Raw genomic sequence first — 22506 nt, forward strand, 5'->3', positions numbered from 1 at the left:
CAGGGGTGAGTGGGGGTGAGCGAGGTCATCTGCCAGGGGTGAGTGGGGGTGAGCGAGGTCATCTGCCAGGGGTGAGTGAGGTCATCTGCCAGGGGTGAGCGAGGTCATGAGCCAGGGGTGAGCGAGGTCATGAGCCAGGGGTGAGCGAGGTCATCTGCCAGGGGTGAGCGAGGTCATCTGCCAGGGGTGAGTGAGGTCATGAGCCAGGGGTGAGCGAGGTCATCTGCCAGGGGTGAGCGAGGTCATCTGCCAGGGGTGAGTGAGGTCATCTGCCAGGGGTGAGCGAGGTCGTCTGCCAGGGGTGAGCGAGGTCATCTGCCAGGGGTGAGTGAGGTCGTCTGCCAGGGGTGAGTGAGGTCATGAGCCAGGGTGGATGGGGGCAGATCAGGGCATGGTGGGGCAGGGCAGCAGCATCAGCATGAGACACAGAGGACTGGGGCTCAGTGCCAGCCCCGATGAGTCTCTCCCTACACACACACACACACACACACACACACACACACACACGGGTCAAACCAATAGAACTGGAAAATAGAATGCCCATTGGTCACACTGTATTTGGGCGTGTCACAAACAAAAGGCAAAGTAAACAGAGTTCCAGTTTAGATGATGCCGTCACACTTAGTTTCTGTTGCTCCATTAAGACTGAATGGGAGGAGCTGCTTTGTAAGTGTGGCAACACCTGATTCCAGCAATTCTGGGTACATGTTGTGTTTCAGAGCTGTTAGCTACATGTTGTGTTTCAGAGCTGTTAGCTACATGTTGTGTTTCAGAGCTGTTAGGTACATGTTGTGTTTCAGAGCTGTTAGCTACACGTTGTGTTTCAGAGCTGTTAGCTACATGTTGTGTTTCAGACCTGGCTACACGTTGTGTTTCAGAGCTGTTAGCTACATGTTGTGTTTCAGAGCTGTTAGCTACATGTTGTGTTTCAGAGCTGTTAGCTACATGTTGTGTTTCAGAGCTGTTAGCTACATGTTGTGTTTCAGAGCTGTTAGCTACATGTTGTGTTTCAGAGCTGTTAGCTACATGTTGTGTTTCAGAGCTGTTAGCTACATGTTGTGTTTCAGAGCTGTTAGCTACATGTTGTGTTTCAGAGCTGTTAGCTACATGTTTGTTAGCTACATGTTGTGTTTCAGAGCTGTTAGCTACATGTGTTCAGAGCTGTTAGCTACATGTTGTGTTTCAGGCCTCTTTTGGTATGGTATGGTGTTTATTCTTAATCCCCGAGGGGAAACATGGTTTGCCACCAGAGCGAGAACAGATACAAACAAGAAACAGTAACATACAGCACAATAACAATAATACAGTGGAGAGAGAGAGAGCCTCACAAAGCAAGGCTAGCAGTGTTCATTAAAGAATTTTACAGAAGCAGGAACAAAAGATCTTCTAAATCGCTCAGTAGAGCACCGAGGCATCAAAAGCCTATTACTAAACGAACTGCGCAGGGCATTAAATACATTAAACAAAGGATGGCCTTCATAAGAAAGAATAGAATTCAATTTTCTCCTTGTTCTCTTGGCTATAATCATCTCCAAAGAATCAGGGGGAAGGCCAATCACTGAGCCTGCCTTTTTAATCATTTTGTTTATCCTATTTTTGTCCATGACAGTGAGGCTGCCCCCCCAGCAGAGCACAGCATAGAAAAGGACACTAGCTAGGATACCTTGGTAGAACACATGAAGAAGTGACCTGCTGATGTCAAATGATCTAAGCTTCCTCAAGTGGAAAAGTCCAGACTGGGCCTTCTTGAACACAGAATCTGTGTTCTTCTTCCAGTCCAGCTTACTGTCCAGGTGGACACCGAGATACTTATAAGACTGGACTATTTCTACCTCCAGCCCTTTAATAATGACAGGGGAGACTTCTGCCTTCTTCCTCCCAAAATCAATAACTAGCTCTTTGGTCTTTTCAACATTGAGCAGTAAAAAATTGTCATCGCACCAGGAAACAAATAAATCAATCTCCTTTTTATAGGCCCGATCGTCACCTTTGTTGATGAGACCAATAAGAGCAGTGTCATCAGAGAATTTCTGCATATGACACATGGCCTCACTATGTCTGCAGTCCGCAGTATAAAGAATAAAGAAAAAAGGAGCTAAAACTGTTCCTTGAGGGGCTCCAGTTTTTGTCCAGATGATATCTGATACAGTGTCGTCCAGCCTAACAAACTGAGGTTGAGGCACAAGATATCTCATGCACCAGGCGATGGTTGAATTATGCAATTTATATTGAATCAGTTTATTTGCTAGAATGTGTGGCTGGATAGTGTTGTTCAGGCTCCATCTGGGCCCTTCTTGATCTAACTTCGTTCTCTCTCTTTCTTAAAAAAAAAAAAAAACTAACCAACCTTGTACCACTAACCTAAACTTGTACCACTGTTCCTTCAGAAGTTGTAGTTGTCATAGACTGTGCTCCATAGTTGATTGCTCTATTGCTGACAAAAAATGTGTTATTGTAAGTCGCTTTGGATAAAAGCGTCTGCCAAATGACGTAATGTAATGTAATGTAATGTAATGAAGGCGCTCGAAAAATCAAAGAACATTTCCCTAACAGAGTTTAAATAAACGTCTTACAAATAAAGAAAAGCCACTGTCAAATCATGCGATTTAAGTGAATGTTTTGAGCTTTGAGAGGTTTGTTCATGTTTACCCATTTTGGTGGATTGTCCCAAGATCATACAAATGATGTGATTTTTGTGAACTTAAAGGCCCAATCCGTCAAAACTCACTATTACTGACGCCGGTGGCCGTTAGTGTAACTGCAGGCAGCGTGTGAACGAGCTGACGCGCGGGCACCATACTCGCACGCGCACAAGCAGTTGCCTGGCAACAGCAGAGCTGTTCGTTGCTTTGTAACGTTAACTCATAAAAGTCACTTGAAAACGGCAACCTGGACAATTTATCGGTCAGATCAGCCTCGAGATGCCCAGGAAGGATTCTGGGTGAATTAGGGGACGTTATTGTGGCATGTTTGGTCGTGTTTTGGCTTGCGTTGACTGCGGGCAAGTCGATACTCATGTTAGCAAAAGCCAGGAAATAGCCTTCTCCCCCTGTATGTATGGTAATGCCTGGAGTTGACCAAACTGAACAATCAAACAATGTTTCATAAGCATAACAGTAACGTTAGGCATATTTAGGACTGTTAAATTCATTATCCACACAAGACGGTAACGTTATTAGTGGGGCTGGTGGTAATTTCTATAAATGTAAATGAATATTAGTTAGCCGCGATTAGCATCAAGCTAATGCTACTAGTATGTGCAGTCCCACTGCAGTCAGAGCCTGCTGGCTGCGGGAAGTGGATACTCATGTTTGCACAAGCCAGGAAATAGCCTGCTCCCCCTGTGTGTACGGTACCGTCAAACAATGTACCGTAAGCATAACAGACAGTAGGCTAACGTTAGGCATATTTCCGACTGTTAGATTCATTCATTATCAACACAAGACAGTAACGTTATTAGTGGGGCTGGTGGTAATTTCTATAAATATAGCTAAATCTATTAGTTAGCATCAAGGGGAGCGTGCCTATGTTCCCACAGCCCTATGTTCCCACAGCCCTTTCTTGACTATTTTATAGAGCAGCAACGCGTTGAAAATAGAACAGTGGCGTAACATAGAGCAGCGCGTGTGCTGCGCGTTGCATGCTGACAAGCCACGGCCGGTGTGAGACTTTACATTAAATATAATTGAATCTAAAAGGCGCGGCGCGTTTTTTTGCGCGACATACATGTTCGGTGTATTTTGGCCTTAAGGAGCTAAGTTTAGCAAAGGACGTGTCAAAATTATGCCAGAGAACAGCACATGTCCACAAGCCAGGGCTACTAGCAAACAATCAAAATAAGATTAATTTTTTATTTATTTAAATAAATAAAAATATTGCACTATTTATGCAGTTAACTCAACCTTTATTGCACTATTTATGCAGTTCACTCAACATTTTTGTGCCAGGAACAGGCAATCTGCAAGTGCTGTCCTTTGAAGACTATTTCAAGATTTATATTTCTGGCGCCAGCAACGCCAATGGATCTTTTCTCCTCTCGTTTCATGACGGTGGAAACAGAAATTCTGAACAACTAAAACCTTTCCTCCACGGTTTCCAGGGATCAAGCTTCCATGAATAGCAGCCATCTGAGCAAACACTGTGGACCACTCAGCACCAATGGGGCATGGCCGCGAATTACGATCAAAATATAAGGGGGTCGTCGGAACTACACCTCTCCACCAAATATCGTGAAAATCCGTGCTGTAGTATTTACGAAATAGTGCATTTGGTTTTTCAAACTGTCGCAATAGAAACAACTATGGACGGATCGTGATCAACAAAAAAGTGTTCCACGCAACACGCCTTCACCAAATTTGGTGCAAATTGGAACATTCTGCATCGAAACGTTTAGATCACATTGTGTTTTGTTATTTTTTGTGGTTTTTTGTCTCTTTGACCTTACTCAGTCATTCGTAGTGATGCATTGTGTAAGTTGGATTGTGAATGCCTTTTTGATTCTTCATTAATACAATAAAATAAAATTAAAAATTAAAATGCACACAGACAAAGAGTAAGTAAATCTTAGTAAACGTGGGAACATTATGAGAACTAGTGCAAACCACTTCTTGTAGTTTAGGGGGCTGGGGCCAAATCTGATATGGATGAATTGCTAACTAGTGCTAGTCATATTGTGTATTTTTTCATGATCATGTGTATTCTTGCATGATCAAAGGCACGCAAAACTTTGAGACTGGTGTGGTTGTGCAACAAGACTATTGTTGGGAAATGTGGGAACACAGGGCCTTATTTTGGAAGAAAAAAAAATCTAAGAAATGTGGGAACATAGGGCTGTGGGAACATAGGGCTGAAATCTTAGAAATGTGGGAACATAGGGCTGTGGGAACATTGGGCTGTGGGAACATAGGGGTGACCCCCGCATGAAGCTAACGACTCACCACCGCAGCTAAATGCAGTCAAACAATAATGTTCCATGACCATAAGCATAACGGTACTAACGTTAGGGTTGCATTACTTCACACAAGACGGTAATGTTAGCAGAGTTTCTGACCAGGTGGTCAGATACTTGTACTACGGAGTGACAGTAAAAATCTTGAAAATCCATTAGCAAGCAGCTAACGTTATCTGGTCAAAACCACATTACAGTAGCTACAAGCAGCAAGTTCCCTTCATGAACCGAAAACACAGTCCTGACTCTAGTTTCCCCCCCGATGTCGGTCACATTGCTGCTGTCTGGCCAGACGGGCTTCATTAGATAAATATTTATTTATTTAGTCTGGACTTTTTCTGGAGTCTGTGTTTGTTGTTTCCTTTAGCTAGCAGCTAGCGACGAGCGTAACGTTAAAAGCTACTTCAGCCATTTCCTGTTAGCGTCTAGACAAGAGACAAGCTCGACGTGAACGCGCGAGACGTCACATCCTCTAGCTGTGGCGGGAGATGCTATCCACTTCGAAACTGCGGTTTTCCATGTATCTTCTGAACGGCTGGTCGGAGAGAAACGCCCCTGGTCGCCATTTTTAACACCTTAAGTGCCATAGCCGAAATAATTCGTCTTACATAATCCAACGCTTGAGTGCCAGAGCCGAAATAACTCGTCTTACATGTTTTTTTGACGGTGGGACATCAATCAACCCCTTTTACATCTTCGAGATAACTATAGGAGCAAGAGCATGTGTGTAATCTATTTTACCGACCACTAAGTGGCGACAGAGACAGAGAGAAGCCACAGCCACGGGACCCGTACACCAAAAGCAGCCGCCTCCCGCGGAAATGGCTTGGCGATTTTACAGTCAGAAGCCCGGAGACACACACACAGAACGGACAGAGATACCCTCCCCCCAGAGCCGCGGAGCAACGCGAACACACACACACACACACACACACACACACACACACACACACACACACACACACACCGCGGGAGCAAGCCATTCAAGGAAATGGCTTGGCGATTTTACAGTAATCCATTTCAGACTCGTCCCCGCACGCAGGCAGGCAGGCAGACAGACAGGCAGGCAGCAGCAACGCGCTTCTGACACGCCCGCTGTTAGAGCCAGGAGGAAGGAGGAGAAGACACACGGAGGGAGGAGTTTGAATGAGAGGGGTGTTTCCTGTTGTTATGGAGGAAATTACTGTTCAAAACTATTGTTTAGAATGTCTGACGGTCTTACTGATGCCAAAAATGAATGGTTAAAGTGACTGTTTCACAAAAAGCCATTTATCTCTGAATAAATTTCCAGACGCTGAAACCATGCTGTACTCAACGGCTAATATCTACATAACTACTAACTCTGCAAACTAACTCTTTTAGACAGAGAAAGCACACATTCTATTAGTTATTTTTAGATGATTGGTGTTCATGAATTCTTAACAGAAAAGAATCCTCGGCTGTTCTAAAATGAGCCAGAATCGTCAAAAACACCCCTGGCACAACTTACCTACAGGAATGAAAACATGGCTGGCACTCAATGTGTTAAGTGACGTCAAAGCGCATTCACTCAGTGCCAATAATAAACACTTTGTGCACATTTATTTCTCGCCAGAACCAACGGAATGGGCCTTTAAGTACATGTTTCTAATTTATCAATGGGCTTTTTAATTTATTTTTTTAATGATCCAAGTTGCAGTGGTTTACCTCTGAAGTCGGCAGGCCTGTCCTCCCAAGGTGACAGCACAATACCCAGGGCTTTCCACTGGTTACCTGACAGGGCTGCTTCCTGTTCAGCTGTTACTGCCACAGCCTGCTCATAGGAGAACATGCTGATCTGGTTCGGGTTAAACACCACCTGCAGAAGGTGACATGAGCCAAATGAGGGGAGGCACGAATTGTCAAGATGAACACACCAACATAGATAACAAGACATTTCGGGTCCCAGAACAAAAGCTGAATAGAACTCCATAGACTTGTTTTGTGGAAGTCAGGTCAGTGTACAGTAAACTAGTAATAATAGTCATTTAAGACTTACACTAAACTGCTCAGGTGGTATCATTGAGATAGCCAGAGGTGTGATTCCTTCAATTTGGTCCCTCACCAAAGCTGACATGGACATATCTGGAAGACCAGCTGCACAACGAGAAAGTGAAGTAGCATCAATGCTCCCAGAGCTAAACAGCCACCAACATAACTGAGTGAAAAATCACATTTAGCAGATGATCACAGAGAGGATTGTTCATATCAGGGTGCTCAACATGAGGAGAGTGGATGTGTCTTACCTGCCAGAACTCCAATCTCAATGAAGACATCAGTCTTCCAGTTACCTGTGGGTCCAAATGCAAGACTGTGTTGCAGAAGGTCGACGAGAGCCAGCAACTGGTCTGGTGAGCAGGACAGCCTCAGCTGACCCAGCCACAGCACAGCCTTACTGCAGCCACCAGGGGGAGACAGCAGGTCACACAGTAAGTAAAGGGGACAGAAGTACCACAGGAATGAGTCCGGACCTGGATGTTAACACTTCCGCCTCTTATGTGTAAAAGTCAATGGGATTTATGTGTGAGGATTTTGGTTGAATGCTTGAAATAAGGTCTGTGGTTAACAAAAGTGTATGACTTTTATGATTTTCAGTACAGAAGCGTAGGCTACAGTGCAAATGAAGCTACAGTGTAAATGAAGCATACAGTGTAAATGCGTTTTTTTATGAGATTTTCAGAAAATGCTTCAACAGTCATAAAAGCGGTCCTCATATATCTACACACACACACACACACATACAGTACATATAGTGTGTGTGTGTATATATATATATATATATATATATATACACACACACATACAGTATATACATATATACACACTATATATAGATCTTTTTGTGAATGTACAGCCCATTTTTAAACCAGCAGTATTTATATATAATACTAGTATAATAATATTATACTAGTAAATAGATAATAATATTATAGTATAATAATATACAATATAATAGTATAATAATAATAGATATATATACACATACACTAGGGTATTCACGACTACTGAATTTTAGTAGTCATCGACTACTTCCAAATAATAGTTGACTAGTCGATTAATACCGCTGAAGATATATTTTTTTCACACAATAGAAATGATCAATTCTCATCAAAAGGGTCTCAAAAACAGCCAGTAAAGGGTTAACTTAATGTAGGCGGGACCAATGTGGAGATATGTGACACCAGCTGGCGTTTTGACCCTCAATTAGGCCGAGGGCATTTTTCTGATTTTTACAGATTCTGAAATGGCAGACTGTAAGCTTTCAAATGATGTGTCACACATTGTAATCTGAAAAAAATTGAAGGAGATATGCTTATTTGATTGTTCACACTCTGGGAAGCAGGAACTGAGAAATCTGCTCCCAAAGTTTGAGAAGTTTTTCACACCTGGGACAGCCAGCCAGGGGGGGTGAACAGTGGCTCCTCATTTACATTGACCACTCCCCACAGCTGATCACTGTCACTCTGACACACTGGGACACAGGCCACAAGTAAGACAATGATAGAATGTAATAGCCTACTGTTTAGGTGATGGGTTTCATAAACTTTCTGTAATAAAACATCTGAAAGCAAAAATCTTATCAAATATCTTATCTAATTTTGAGGTATCCATGCTTTTATCACTTCTCATCTGGATTATTGTAATTATTATTACATGTGTGCCTATTATGTTCTTTTTGGGCTCCTTGTGCAGAGAAAATTCCCTGAGGGGCAATAAAGGTTTCATTTATATAATAATAATAATAGGATATAATATGAATAAAGATTTGATAAGAGACAGGAGCTGCTGAACAAAAATAAAACACACACACACACACACCGTGGCTAGCAGGCCTCGCTAGCACGCTAAAGTTTTGTTCTCAACAAGAGATGTGTGTGTTTCGTGTGTTTCCCCTCATTGATTGTTACAGTTGATCTGAAAATAGGCGAATAATCTATGGTTTATGTCCCGCCAAAGAACTTATTGATAAGAAGTGCTGGAGAGGGTCAATCGCACACAAGAAACCCGCAATTTTGGAGACACCCATGACGATGACACCACGCAAAAGGGGACGATTTTCGGGCCAAAATGGCGGCAGCGCTGCGTTAACACTCACTTCTTTCTTTGCTTCTTTGTGTACTCTTCGAGCTAACGTAGCTAGCTGCTAGCTACGTTAGCTTCACGTTACCTTGCATGTAACGTTAGCGGTTGCTTTTGGAGACACAAACCCTGGACGTTTCATTTTGAGTAATGCATGAGGTTCTCTATGGTTTACGCAAGCTCTGGGAGTATGAAGTGCTTTAAATGCGGGGATTTTGGTCACAACAAGCTTGTGGACCGCTGCCTGCTGAACTACTAGCTAGGTAGGCCACAACCAGCTAGCCACCACACAACAGCTAACGTTAACGCCAAACAAATCCGCAACTCCTCCCCATGTTTGGTTTAGCGTAACGCCAGCTCAGACTTTCCCCTAATCTCAGAAACCTTGCGGGACATGTATTGCAAATTGCAATAGTGGTTGTTTTGTTATCATTTGAAACAGTCAGCCACACTGTCTGGAGGGACCATGTTTCGCCCCTCTGCTTGGGTTGTCACTTGTAAACAGAGCTTTGCTCCCCGCCCCCATGTAACACGCTGAATTCTATTGATGTGGCTCATTGGCCGAAACTCGGAACAATAGCAGACAGTGAGCCAGTGAAACGCCGCATGCAAATGAATGAGAAAACCCCCCTCAGCTAGGACTCAAGCCTGAAATCTTGATTTTTTAAATCGCTAAATATACCTATTTACTGATCCCAAAACGTCTTCATTTTATATGGAATGGATAGTTCAAATAATATATTTTGTACTATTGTAAAAAAAAGCAAAACCACATTTTTTCAAAAAAAAACTTTGATCCTCTGCTGTAGAGAACGGCCACGGCCGAATTACGGTACCTTCCGACCGCAGGCGTCACATATGTGAAATAGCAGAGTCCTGATTGGCTCTGAGAGGCTGTTTACAAATGAGCCATTACACCCCAGCAGCTTGTCTGAGTTGGAGATAGCGACTGTTTGACTTCAGTAACAACATAGATGAGTCTTTCTGTCTATTCACCTTATTCACCACACCCACTTTTTCTCTCTTCCGCGTTCAACGCAAACGTATTTGTTCTTCCGGTTCAGCGCTAGTTGCCTACTGTGGCTAATATTAGCCGCTAGTTAGTTATGTTATATGGCAGTAAAATGCCACTGAATGACCAAATTGATATAACTTTTAACCATTTCGAGTAACACTGTTTCCATACGGATCACCAGCGTTAGTTTGTTTTTTATAAACGTGGCTATATTCATAACGTTTCTATCTCGGATGCGTTATTTTGAATCCCACATAGGTTACGCCTGGCGCAACCTAGGTGGGTTTCAGGACAAAACAGTCTCGACTCCACTAACGTCATCTTTAGAGCACAATATTCCTGGAATGCAAGTTTAACTAAACAGTTACATGTCCTCTGCATTCTACATAAAATTAAGATATTACGGGTTGTTTTATTTTGTATGTTACATACTTATTGGCCAAGATATGTTAGTTTATGGGGGAGTAATTCTGCCAGTTTAGGAGGAGAGTGTGGGCGGCCATCTTGCCTGCGAGGTTTTTGGCAAGTCTAAAACGGAAATACTATTACGAAATGACGTAATGCGGAAGCGTCCATGTGTGGGCAAAGAATAAGGTGAATAAGTACCTTCAATTCTGTTGATTTAACATGGCGTCATGTGGAAAATGAGTGTTCAAACAAATCTATGTTCAATTTATGTATTTATTCTTCACCACAGATGAACGATTAGTTGATTATGATGCATAGTGTCGACTAGTGTTTTTTTGTTGACTGTGAAAGCCCTAATATACACGTATAAACACTAGGGCTGTGAATCTTCACTAGCCTCACGATTCGATTACGATTCAGAGGGCTACGATTCGATTCGATTCGATTATCGATGCATCTCGATACATCTTAAATCAATGCATCACTTTTTTCCCCCAATATTCCCCAATGATTTATTTTTTCTCACTTTCTTTTTTCTCACTGCGTGACTACTTTTAAAATAAAAGTGCATTTGGAATTGCATTGTATTATGATCCATAATTAAAATAAACAACTGCATGTACTTCCATTATATTTTATTTGATTATTAACACATTGACTGCCAGCCGTTTTTTTTTTGCTGTAGGTAGCTTCTGCCAGGCCGTTTTTTGAGGATTCTGGCTCATTTTACAAGAGCCGAGGATTCTTTTCTGCTTGGAGTTTGTGAACACGAAGTTCACAAAAGTACTAATAGAATGTGTGCTTTCTCTGTCTAAAAGAGTTAGTTTGTAGAGTTAGTAGTTATGTAGATATTAGCCGTTGAGTACAGCATGGTTTCAGCTGTCTGAGAGTGAAAGCTGAGATAATCGCAGTTTTGTGAAATTCAATCAAACAGGCAGAACAGTCACTTTAACCATTTATTTTTGGCATCAGTGAGAGATCAGACATCCAAACAATATAGTTCCGAACGCCCTCTCCTTCAACTCCTCCCTCCGTGGGCGTGTCTAGTGGCTTTCAGCCTGCGTTTGTCACAAGCGAGTGCTCTGCTGCTGCTGCTGCGAGTTTGAGCAGCCTCCCTCCCTGGCAGCGAGTTTGAGCAGCCTCCCTCCCTGGCAGCGAGTTTGAGCAGCCTCCCTCCCTGGCAGCGAGTGTGGATAGGGCTCACTCGTCTCTTGGGTTTGAGAGCCCCGATGAAGCCCCGTGCGACTCTAGGCTTTATGCTGCCCACCCAGTCCATTTCTGGAACCCCCCACCGCAGCAGCGCGAAAGCGTTCCCGCCTACAGTATGAGAATGAGGCTCGTTCGTTTCTGGGTTTTCGGAATGCGTGCGATTCTGGCCTTTCTGCGGGCGTTTCAAAGTGTGTTTCACCCATAATATATTATGCAAATTTGCAATCCCCCGTGTGCTGCTGCTGGCGCGGCCCGAGAGCGGCGAGTCTGGTGACTGATGACTGTAAAATCGGCAAGCCATTTCCTTGAGAATGGAGGAAGCAGCCGCGGGAGGCGGCTGCTTTTGGTTGACTTTCTCTCTGTCGGGAGGGCACCGTCGCCACCTAGCTGGTCGGTAAAATAGATTATACACATTCTCTTCCTCCAATTCTGGGATAGGAGACGTAAAAGGGGTTGATCGATGTCCCACCGTCAAAAAAAAAAAATGTTTATGTAAGCCGAGATATCTCGTCCTTGGCACTCAACGGTTGGATCATGTAAGCCGAGATATCTCGTCCTTGGCACTCAACGTGTTAAAAAAATAATAATAATAATAATAATCGATTCTTGACATTTGTGAATCGATGCAGAATCGTGCACGTCCGCATCGACGATGCATCTTATAATCGATTATTTTTGACACCCCTAATAAACACACACACACACGTCTCACCTGAACTCCACAGCATTGAAAAAACGCATCTCTGTTGTTTTAGCTCCACACACGATGTATCCCATCGCCACAAAAGTGCTGGAGTCCAGCTGTGAAGGTTTCTGCTTGGTGGCGTTTAACAAGCGGCTGAACAGCACAGCCAGCTAGGATGAAAGCCATGGAGAGAATGAGTGAGCGTAAAATAGCCTCAAACAGGATTGTAGGTGGATGTATTAGCAACGTACTTGTACCTTCACCCTGTATTGTATAGCATGCCAGTGCTACTTGTACAATTTGTTTCAGAAAGCGAGTGAACACACAACACAGTGGATGTAATATGTCTCCGGCTATGACCGAAGCTGATACCTGTCTGTCTGTCCAGGTGTTGACTGATCCCATGGCGTAGATACTCCTCAGCTCGGACAGACGGAGGGTGCCCAGCTCTGCTTCTGACATCTCCACCGCTAGTCCACCCAGCTGAGCGACCAGGGACGGAGACATGGAGCGGATGTGGCCATGCACCTTCATGCGCGTGTTCACGCATACACACACGCATGCATGCACACACACACACACACACACACAAAATCCCAGAGAGACCCCAGTTAAAACATGGCAGACATTTTAGCAACATTTCACATCCATAAAACCATATTCACCAACTTAAAGTCTTTATTTATTGTTTTTGAAAAGCGTAGCAAACAATATACTAAAACAATATATTCTTCCAACAATAAGAAATCTATTAAATCACCTTTGTACATTTGTACTACATGTTTTGCAATTAAAAAAAGACAACCCTAACAACTGGATTTAGGAGGGGTTTCAAATGTAAACAGGAAGTATGGAAATGTCCCATAGGGAAGAAGCCTGGAATGAAATGCATGTGTGATGTGACGTGATGTGATGTTCTCACTGTGGTAGTTCCTGCATGATGGATGGCTGGAAGAGAGTCTCACCTCTTTGACTTTCTTGAGCAGCTGTTGGCGTTGGTAGGGTGTAAGGAACGGGTCGTGGCCCATCAAGGAACGGGTCGTGGCCCCCCCCCCCCCCTCCCCCCCCTCCGGCTCTGGCTGATGGCCCTCCAGGCTTATCACCTTCCCCTCCCCCTCATCCCCCAGGCTATAGACAAGTTTCCCAGCGCTGGCCTAGGGCGGCGCCATAGCAGCCTTATATGTCCCCGGCTTCCGGTTAAGTCCACATAGCGTCCACAGCAGCCTGATGTTGCCAATAAGCTACGACTTAAATAGAGACTTATTACATCATATGTTTTCCGCCCCCTGTATGTTGAGTGTTGGTGAAAAAGAAAAATATAGCAGACACTTTCTTTACTGTAGAGCGCCGTTTAAAAGCTGCACAACAAGCAGCATCAGTCCCGCCGGCCAGCGCTGGACCCGCTGTGAGGAAACACACAGGAGGAAACCGAAATGTCAAAACAGACATCCCTTGCTAGGCCAGTCCTTTTTTTTTAATCGAGATCATGCAACAAGTAGCCTACTTCAGCCGAGGCCAGCAAGACGGCAGGAAAGAAACAGAAGCGTGCCTGCCGCCGTCAAAAGCAAAAGAGACCCGACGTAGGCTGTCAATTTAGCGGAGGTAAAAAGCCTTTTTACCTACTCGGGCGAATCAATCAATCAATCAATGGCTCGCGCTTGTTGCCCGACGCTCGTATGATGAGGAGATGAATCAAAATGCTTACCACCAATAAAGCCACATGCGAGCCGAGAACGAGTGCAGGAGAGCTGACGCAGGTGCCAGGTGTGGAGTGGGAGAGATTAAGGTGCGTAGCCTATTGCTGGAGATTCAAGTTGTGCGCTGTCTGCACTCTGCACTGACACTGTCGCACTTATTACTTTTAGCTGCGTTGTTTTTTCATCAAGGCAATGTCCAGAAGATATGGGTTCATGAATGTCTGCAAATGCAGATAGATAGGCTACAGTAGGAGTGTGCATGCATGTTGTCTGTTTCAATAACGAAAGCGTCCTTACCGAGAACGACGTGCCGACCAATTAAATATTCTTGCTGCGAAATCGGCCTCTTAATGACAACACTGGAATAATAGCCGTAATATTCATTCACAACGGGGGTAATTTGATGAAATACATAGCGTTACAACATACCCGACTTACTTTGTTGCTGTGGAGATATTGGTACGCTTCGGAGCTTTTGAGATTGTTCATCGCGTTGCCATCCACCGCCATTGATTCCTCAAAATACGCTATAATCCTGCCTGTAGTTACGTTCGGCCATTTACACATATTATCTTCCCATGTGTCCAGTGTCAACGGGTGTGGGATAGACACTCTTTCATTAGATAGGAGACTCGCAGAATGATCCCAAGTTTGCATTTTTTCGGCGGTCGCTATGGCTACTACGGTAGTACGTTACGCTTCTCCGTATTCACAAACACCGGAACCGACAGACACGATCGCGGCCGAGTCCGGAAGCAAACCGGAAGTGCCCAGGAAACTTGTCTATACCCCGTCACCCAGAGACGAGGCTACACCGCCCCTCCCCCCCCCAAAGGGCTTCAGAGCTGATGATGCCCCCCCCCCCCCCACCCACGCTGACCATCACAGCGGACCAGGTGAGGAATCAGCTTATGAGGCTACACACTAGGAAAGCAGCTGGCCCGGATGGCGTCAGCCCCATGCTGCTCAAAGCCTGTGCCCCCCAGCTTTGTGATGTGCTACAGCTGATCTTCAACAAGAGCCCGAGTCTCCAAAGGGTCCCCGTGATGTGGAAAATGTCCTGTATCGTCCCTATACCTAAAAAGCCAAGACCCTGGAGAAACTCGTCCTGGAGCAGCTCAGGCCTATGGTCAAACCATCCCTAGACCCCCTCCATTTCGCCTACCAGCCCCGACTGGGAGTGGGGGACGCTGTCATCTACCTGACCAACCGCGCCTACGCCCACCTTGACAACCCGGCCAGCACTGTGAGAGTCATGTTCTTCGACTTCTCCAGTGCTTTCAACACCATCAGGCCGGCTCTACTGGGTGAGAAGCTGACGGCGATGCGGGTGGATGCCCCCCTGGTGGTCTGGATTGTGGACTACCTGTCTGGCAGACCACAGTATGTGCGCCTGCAGAACTGTGTGTCAGACAGAGTGGTCAGCAATACAGGAGCACCACAGGGGACGGCCTTCTCTCCCTTCTTCTTCACCATCTACACCACGGACTTCACCTACCAGACAGAGTCTTGCCACCTTCAGAAGTTCTCTCACGACTCTGCGATAGTGGGATGTATCAAAGATGGCGACGACGATGAGTATCGGGATGTGGTGGCCAACTTTGTCACATGGTGTGAGCAGAACCACCTGCAGCTCAATGTGTCAAAGACAAAGGAGCTGGTGGTGGACCTGAGGAGGGTCAAGGCTCCGGTGACCCCTGTTTCAATCGACGGGGTCAGTGTTGACATAGTGGAGGATTACAAGTACCTTGGAGTGTACATTGACAATAAACTAGACTGGGCTAAGAACTCTGATGCACTCTACAAGAAGGGGCAAAGCCGTCTCTACTTTCTGAGATGGCTGAGGTCCTTCAACGTCTGCCTAGTCTCTTAGAACAGACGAGTTGGCTTCCGCAATTTTCAAATGCTCTCGCCATACCGTCTGTACGTCAGACCCCCAGAACATGCACAAGGAAGTAGTGAAAAAAACCTTCAGACCGGAAGGAAGTTCGACGGAATCTGACCAATCACGACACGCGTGTCCACGAAAAATATGTTCCCCCCGGAAACTTAAACCGATGCAGGTTGCTAATGCTAGCAGTGCTTTAGAATTACCATGGAAGCTACGCCGACGAAACCGGTGAAATAAGACCCTGATAGACGTAAACGATGTATCCGCGGCTTGGAGGAACCTCGTGCAAGACGTGAGTTAAAGAAAGTGATGAGGTAAGTTGCTAACGTTACTGAGCTTATCGTTCGTCTTACTAATCAGCGTTAGCTAACGATAGCTACAGCAGTATACAGCTAGTTAGCTAATGTTAAATTCTGATTGGACGAATGAGCGGAAGTCCCGCCTTTCAACTTCCTCTTCCGTTTGGTGCATGATTCTCCCCCACGAAGTACAGACTGTATATAGCTGCATCTGCCGGATGTAGATAAGACAGTCTGTTTTAAGAGACTAACGTCTGCCGGACCATGCTGAGGATGTTCTGAGTCGGTAGTGGCTAGTGCCTTCCTGTATGCTATTGTGTGCTGGGGCAGCAGGCTGAAGGCAGCGGATTAGTGTTAATTTCGTCGACGAAAAATGTTAGTCGACTACCTTTTTCCCCAAGACTAAGACGAGACTAAAATGTTCAGACTTTTAGTTTCATTGACTAAGACAAGACTAAAATACTCAAACTTTTAGTCGACTAAAACTTGACTAAACAAAAAGACGATGAGGTTGAATAAATATGATAAAAACTAACAAGGACATTTGACACAGGACTAAGACTACGACTAAATTTAAAAATAGACAACAAAATTAACACTAATTATAGACTGTTTCCCCCCCTCAATGCAGCAGTTCAGTTTCCTGTGTTGCAGCATCATAGATCTAGCTGACATTTAGCTGTCTGAAAAACATTTGCAGTAGTTACAACAGAATCCACCCAGTCTTAGCTAAGGGTCTTATCTATATGTGTATGAAGCATTGTGTTCCCAAAATGTACAGCTACTTGCTTGTCTACATTATATCCAGAGAGGTCTGAGTGCTTTCCACACAGCACAGCCAGCCTCCCTCCATTCTCCCCTCAGCTGCGGGCTGAGCAGGGACTGTAAATATGCCGACACTGGCCCGGGTGGGCAGGGTCAGCATTAATTTCCCTGGGAAAGAGTTGCCAACACTGCTTCGAAATACCATTACTAGTGAAGCGCATCAGCAGATTCAACAGTTTTCATTGACTAAAACTAGACTAAAATGTGAACAGTTTTTGTTGACTAAGACTAGACTAATATACTTATGGTTTTATTTGACTAAGCTGAGACTAAAATGCTCAAACTTTTAGTCGACTAAAACTTGACTAAATAAAAACAGGATGAGGTTGACTAAATATGACAAAGACTAACAAGGACATTTAACACGGGACTAAGACTAAGACTAAATAAAAAAATAGCCGACAAAATTAACACTACAGCGGATGCCAACAGACTCAACAAACTGATCCGTAAGGCCAGGGACATTGTGGGGCTGTATCTGGGCTCTCTGACTGCGCGCACACACCTACACACACACACACACACACACACACACACGCACGCACACACCTAAACACACCCACACACACCCACACACACACACACACACACACACACACGGTTGAATGCTCTCATTTAGGACACTTCATGCCCAAAAGAACATGTGGGACCAAGTAAAAGTTAGCTTTCCTGCTCAGGACTAGACAGGAAGTGGTGCGATTTTGCTGCGTCAAGTTACCTACTGTATGAGTTAACCAGGGTGAGACAGGAAGTAGAGCGATTTTGCCTTCAGAGTAAAAGCTTAGATTGTGAAACTTTTTTCAGATTTCCCCTCCATTTGTACTTGGCCAATTTCCCCCTGCTCTGCTGCCCAGGGTCACTGCTCCACCCTCTGCCAATCTGGGGAGAGCTGTAGACTAGCACCATGCTTCCTCCAAGACATGCCAGCCGCTTCAGGACACATACCCTTAATCTGGCTTCCCACCCGCAGACCCATTGCCCGACACCCGACTAATCCGGGGGCGCGAACCTGCGACCCTCGTGTTGGTAGGCAGGGAATCTACCGCTACACTACCTGGACGGCCTAGATTGTGAAACTTTTGAGAAAAGTTGGAAAATAAAGCTGGGCTGTGCAGAGCAACAGAAATTGTTTGAGAGGTATAAAAGTATAATGTAATAATATAAACGCACCACACACTGTCCAGTCTTCAGAAAGTAATACAATTATTTATCTATTATGTATTAATTTAATTTAATTAATTAAAATGTATTTATCAATGTCCTTTGTTGCTCTGTAAAGCACTTTGCACAAGCACTGACAATTGTTTAAAGGGCTTTAGAGATGAATTTGACATAGTTTTCAAAGCTATCTGGTTTTACCTTTGGAGAAAATGAGGAGTTGGAAGATCTCTCTCTGGAGCATTCTGGGGAAATGAAAACACCAGCATGTACACTTTAACTTTGAAATAACCACTAAATAAAGATTGTGAAATAAACTCCTAAGTGTATTACTAATAAATGCCACTGGATGAATTAGAGTACCAGTAGTCATGTGTCAATAGAAGTTTAGAAGACACCTACCCCCTGCACCCAGGGGTGCTGGAGGACCTGAGCAGCACTGAGACGCAGAGTGGGTGCTGGAGGAGCTGAGCAGCACTGAGACGCAGAGTGGCATCCCAGACCAGCAGCTTGGATATGAGGTCCTTGGCTCCCTCTGAGATGTGAGCCCAGTCCTTGTCTGGAAACTCATACTTGCCCTCCTGGATGCTCTCAAACAGGTGACTCTGAGGAGAGATAATATCACAGAAAATTAGTTAATATTGTTCATATATCACAGTTTCGTAGTGTTACAGTCATCCCCCTTTCGCATGTAGATATGATCAATATTTATGTCTTTGTTGTGGCTGTTCATCTTTTGATCTTATGGTGTCTTTTTGTCCATACGGGGCTTAAAATGGCGTCTGCCTCGGCCCTCGAGAGGTCAGTCTGGTACGCACAGCCACATCACCTGTGGACAGTTGATATTAGTGTCTGTCTCATTTTGCTTTGCTTTGTCACTTTTGTCCTGTCTCGTGTTTATGGGACCCCTTTGATCACGTGAGGACGGTCCTGGATCGCCTCACGCAGGATGCTTCTGGAGGCCACATCAGCTAAAGCCTCCAACCTATAGTAGCAGACTCCAAACTAATTCAACCCTACTCCTCCTACTACATTAAGAATTTGATCGATCAATCTATGTTAACCGATTAATCGACAATGTAGGCAAAATGTAACTTTCACTGCTCATACAGTGGAAGAAGAAAGCCAAGCTAGCAGACACAAAGTCCAGGGTGGAGAATTACACCCAAAAAGACAACAGTCATCATTGTAAACATTGTAATACAATGTTGAAATATCTCACGCCCACAATAGTCCATGGGCCAAGGCTGAAATTTTGACATATCGGTACCACCTGAGGTGACCGCACGATTTTGTTATTTTTGTCTTCCTACATGTCTCTAGTTTATATTTTGGTATGATAACCCTTCCGATTTGGTAGCTTAAGGATAGTTATCACTCTGTAAACAAACCTACCCCCAAAAAATGACAAAACCCTGATTTCATCATATCTCTGAACCACACATGATAACGCAGAAAATGTGATGTCTACCCCTATGTTTTCATGGTCAGGGATTACAATGACACTCTATACAACATCATAAACTGTTCACATGAATAGTTAATGGTGAATTCAGTGATGTTTTGGTGAATTCAGTGGTGTTTTGAGAAAGATACAATGCAATTAGTCCATGGGCCAATGGTGAAATCGGTACCACCTAAGGGGACCGCGCACTTTTTGTATTTTTGTCTTCCTACATGTCTCTAGTTTATATTTTGGTATGATAACCCTGCCAATCTGGTAGCTTATTGATAGTTATCACTCTGTAAAAAACCTTCTCCATATAAATGACAAAACCCTGATTTCTGTGTATTAGTCCAGATGATATGTGAAAATCATGTTCACTTTTTCATAAAAGCATGAAACTTGGTACGCATATAGTTTGGGGCCCCGTAAATCTTCAGAAATTGAGCCATCACAAAAATGCTTCGTGGTGGCCATTTTAATTCCGCCATAAGTGAATTATGTAGTTTGCATCATATCTCCTGAATCACACATGATAACACAGAAAAGGTGATGGCTACCATATAGAACATCATAAACTGTTAAAGTAACTAATCAATGGTGAATTTAATGACGTGAGAAGGAAATCACAGTTTCTGATAACTGATGCTATAACCTCAATTCCATGACCACTCTCTGGCTAACATTTTTTGATGAGTAATTTGGGTCAGGGTTACTTCTATGGGCCTTTTGTTAAAATAGCCCCCAGGCCCCTCCCAAACATCCTGCGACTTTCTGCCAGACGGCCAAATCCAAGATGGGGTTTACCATTTTTAGAGTAAGGACGGAGATTAACAATGGTGAATTATAGCTATTTTAATTGCAAATTCATGCCTACCAAACATGGTTTAGTATTGACAATTATTGTGTTTTGAGGGTAATTTCATAATTATGTTAGTCTCGCTGGCCAGCCTCCCCTCCCTACCGGGAGAGGATAGCATCAGTTATCAGATACTGTCATTTCCTTCTCACAACGTCATCAAATTCACAATTGATTAGTCACTTTAACACTTTATGATGTTCTATGGTATCATTGTAATCCTTGACCATGAAAACGTTGGGATAGACATCTCCTTTTCAGTGTTAGCATGTGTGGTTCAGGAGATATGATGCAAACTATGCTTATGGCAGAATTAAAATGGCCGCCACAAGGCATTTTTGTGATGGCTCAATTTCTGAAACTGTACAGGGCCCCAAACTATAAGCGTACCAAGTTTCATGCTTTTACGAAAAAGGGAACATCATTTTCACATATCATCTGGACTAATACACAGAAATCAGGGTTTTGTCATTTATATGGGGGTAGGTTTGTTTACAGAGTGATAACTATCCTTAAGCTACCAAATGGGCAGGGTTATCATACCAAAATATAAACTACAGACATGTAGGAAGACAAAAATAACAAAATCGTGCGGTCACCTCAGGTGGTACCGATTTTTGCCTTGGCCCATGGACTATCTAGGACCAAATAGAAATGGAACTGTGTCACATGATCTTGCATGCAAGGTCAGTGTTTGTTACATGTATGCTAAAGACACGTCTGCTGCAATATCCCACTGATCCCTTCCTCATGTTGGTGTTCATCACACAAGCCAAGGTCACTGTGGGTTTCCTTTCTTACACTAGCAGCTTCAAATATATCTTGGTATAAACAGTGAAGTCTAAATGTAACAGAGGTATTCGTCATTGCAAAATGGCACCATCTACTGCATACAGTAGATCTAACACCTATTTTCAGCATCCCAATGCTGCATCTGACCGTAATTGCCACGATGCAGTGGCATGGTGGTCTGCAACAGCATTGGGGTCAATTCAATCAATCAATCAATCAATTCCAATGAAACATTGGAAGTGAATTGGAATTTCAGGAAGTTTAGTGAAATTAATATTTTTTTTCTTGCCGGATATCTGAGATTATACTGAATATCATGCAATGTTAAAACATTTATCAAGTATTTAACAAGTATCAGCTAGTCAGATACACTAACTTAATTAGGTACAGTGTTCTTGAAGCGGGGCGCAGCGTCGAACGAGATCCGGCACCCAGAGCAGCAGCATCACCAGCTTTTTCTCTCTAAGTCCTGGGGGTCAACAACTAAACAAAAAAACGTAATTTAGCCACCTAAAACAACGCCCACCTAAACAAATCGATATCCGTGTACATGCACGCTCTATTTTGACAATTTTCAGCGCTTTACTTTTCCGCAAAACAGCAGTTTCATTCGGCACTGCTTTTTCTCCCAACCGTACAACTACCGTATTCCTCCGCTAAAAGCCTGCACAGAGCACAGAGCCGCGGTTTACAAAACAGGAAGGCTTAGAAGAGAGATAAAACACTGACTTACTTTAGAGACAACAAGTCACCTGGCCTCTCTGGTCTGGGACGTTTTCCACAATTTATCCTGGGAATGGTGAAAAAGGTCTGCAGCCAGGGCACCCAGGCATTTAGACAGGAGGCGCATCTCTCTGCCTGTTCACTTCACTCTCTGCAAAAGTTCCTCTTCTGTATTCTCTCTGGTTCATAATTGTATCCTCTTGTCACCAAGGTGAATGGCATATCATCCTCGCTATCAAAATCACTCATAAGACAAGCTAGGAAGATCATTGCTGACCCCTCTCATGTCTTGTATTCAGAATACGAACTGCTTCCATCTGGCAGGCGTTACAGAGTCCCAATCAAGAACAAAAAAAGACACCTCAACAGATACAAATACTCTTTCATCCCCATATCAGTCAGTCTCCTAAACTCAGGTCATAGGTAATGTATTGTTGATTGTACTGTAAATTATT

The 22506-nt window shown here is 44.0% G+C and overlaps 2 protein-coding genes across 4 annotated transcripts in view; both read right to left on the bottom strand.

Annotated features, from left to right (window-relative positions):
* Positions 1-270: 270 nt before the first annotated feature.
* Positions 271-8393, bottom strand: LOC310800900 (stereocilin-like; the record flags this gene model as incomplete). The annotated part of the gene is made up of 5 exons (XM_083664785.1): positions 271-467; positions 6635-6785; positions 6966-7063; positions 7213-7361; positions 8353-8393. 5 exons carry the CDS (start codon positions 8391-8393, stop codon positions 385-387), a joined length of 522 nt encoding a protein of 173 aa, XP_083520911.1. The 3' UTR covers positions 271-384.
* Positions 7271-22506, bottom strand: part of LOC310800917 (uncharacterized protein) — a 36187-nt gene continuing 20951 nt past the window's right edge. For all 3 annotated transcript variants that reach the window (XM_083664797.1, XM_083664798.1, XM_083664799.1), the window contains 5 exons: positions 18636-18838; positions 18435-18478; positions 12736-12891; positions 12391-12533; positions 7271-7361 (listed from right to left, as the gene is read on the bottom strand). In XM_083664797.1, the coding sequence (XP_083520923.1) occupies positions 12430-12533; positions 12736-12891; positions 18435-18478; positions 18636-18838 (507 nt within the window). In that variant the 3' untranslated portion in view covers positions 7271-7361; positions 12391-12429. The remainder of the gene's footprint in view (positions 7362-12390; positions 12534-12735; positions 12892-18434; positions 18479-18635; positions 18839-22506) is intronic.

The sequence above is a fragment of the Poromitra crassiceps genome (genome assembly GCF_964638095.1).
Source record: "Poromitra crassiceps genome assembly, contig: HAP1_SCAFFOLD_132, whole genome shotgun sequence".
Classification (NCBI taxonomy): domain Eukaryota; kingdom Metazoa; phylum Chordata; class Actinopteri; order Beryciformes; family Melamphaidae; genus Poromitra; species Poromitra crassiceps.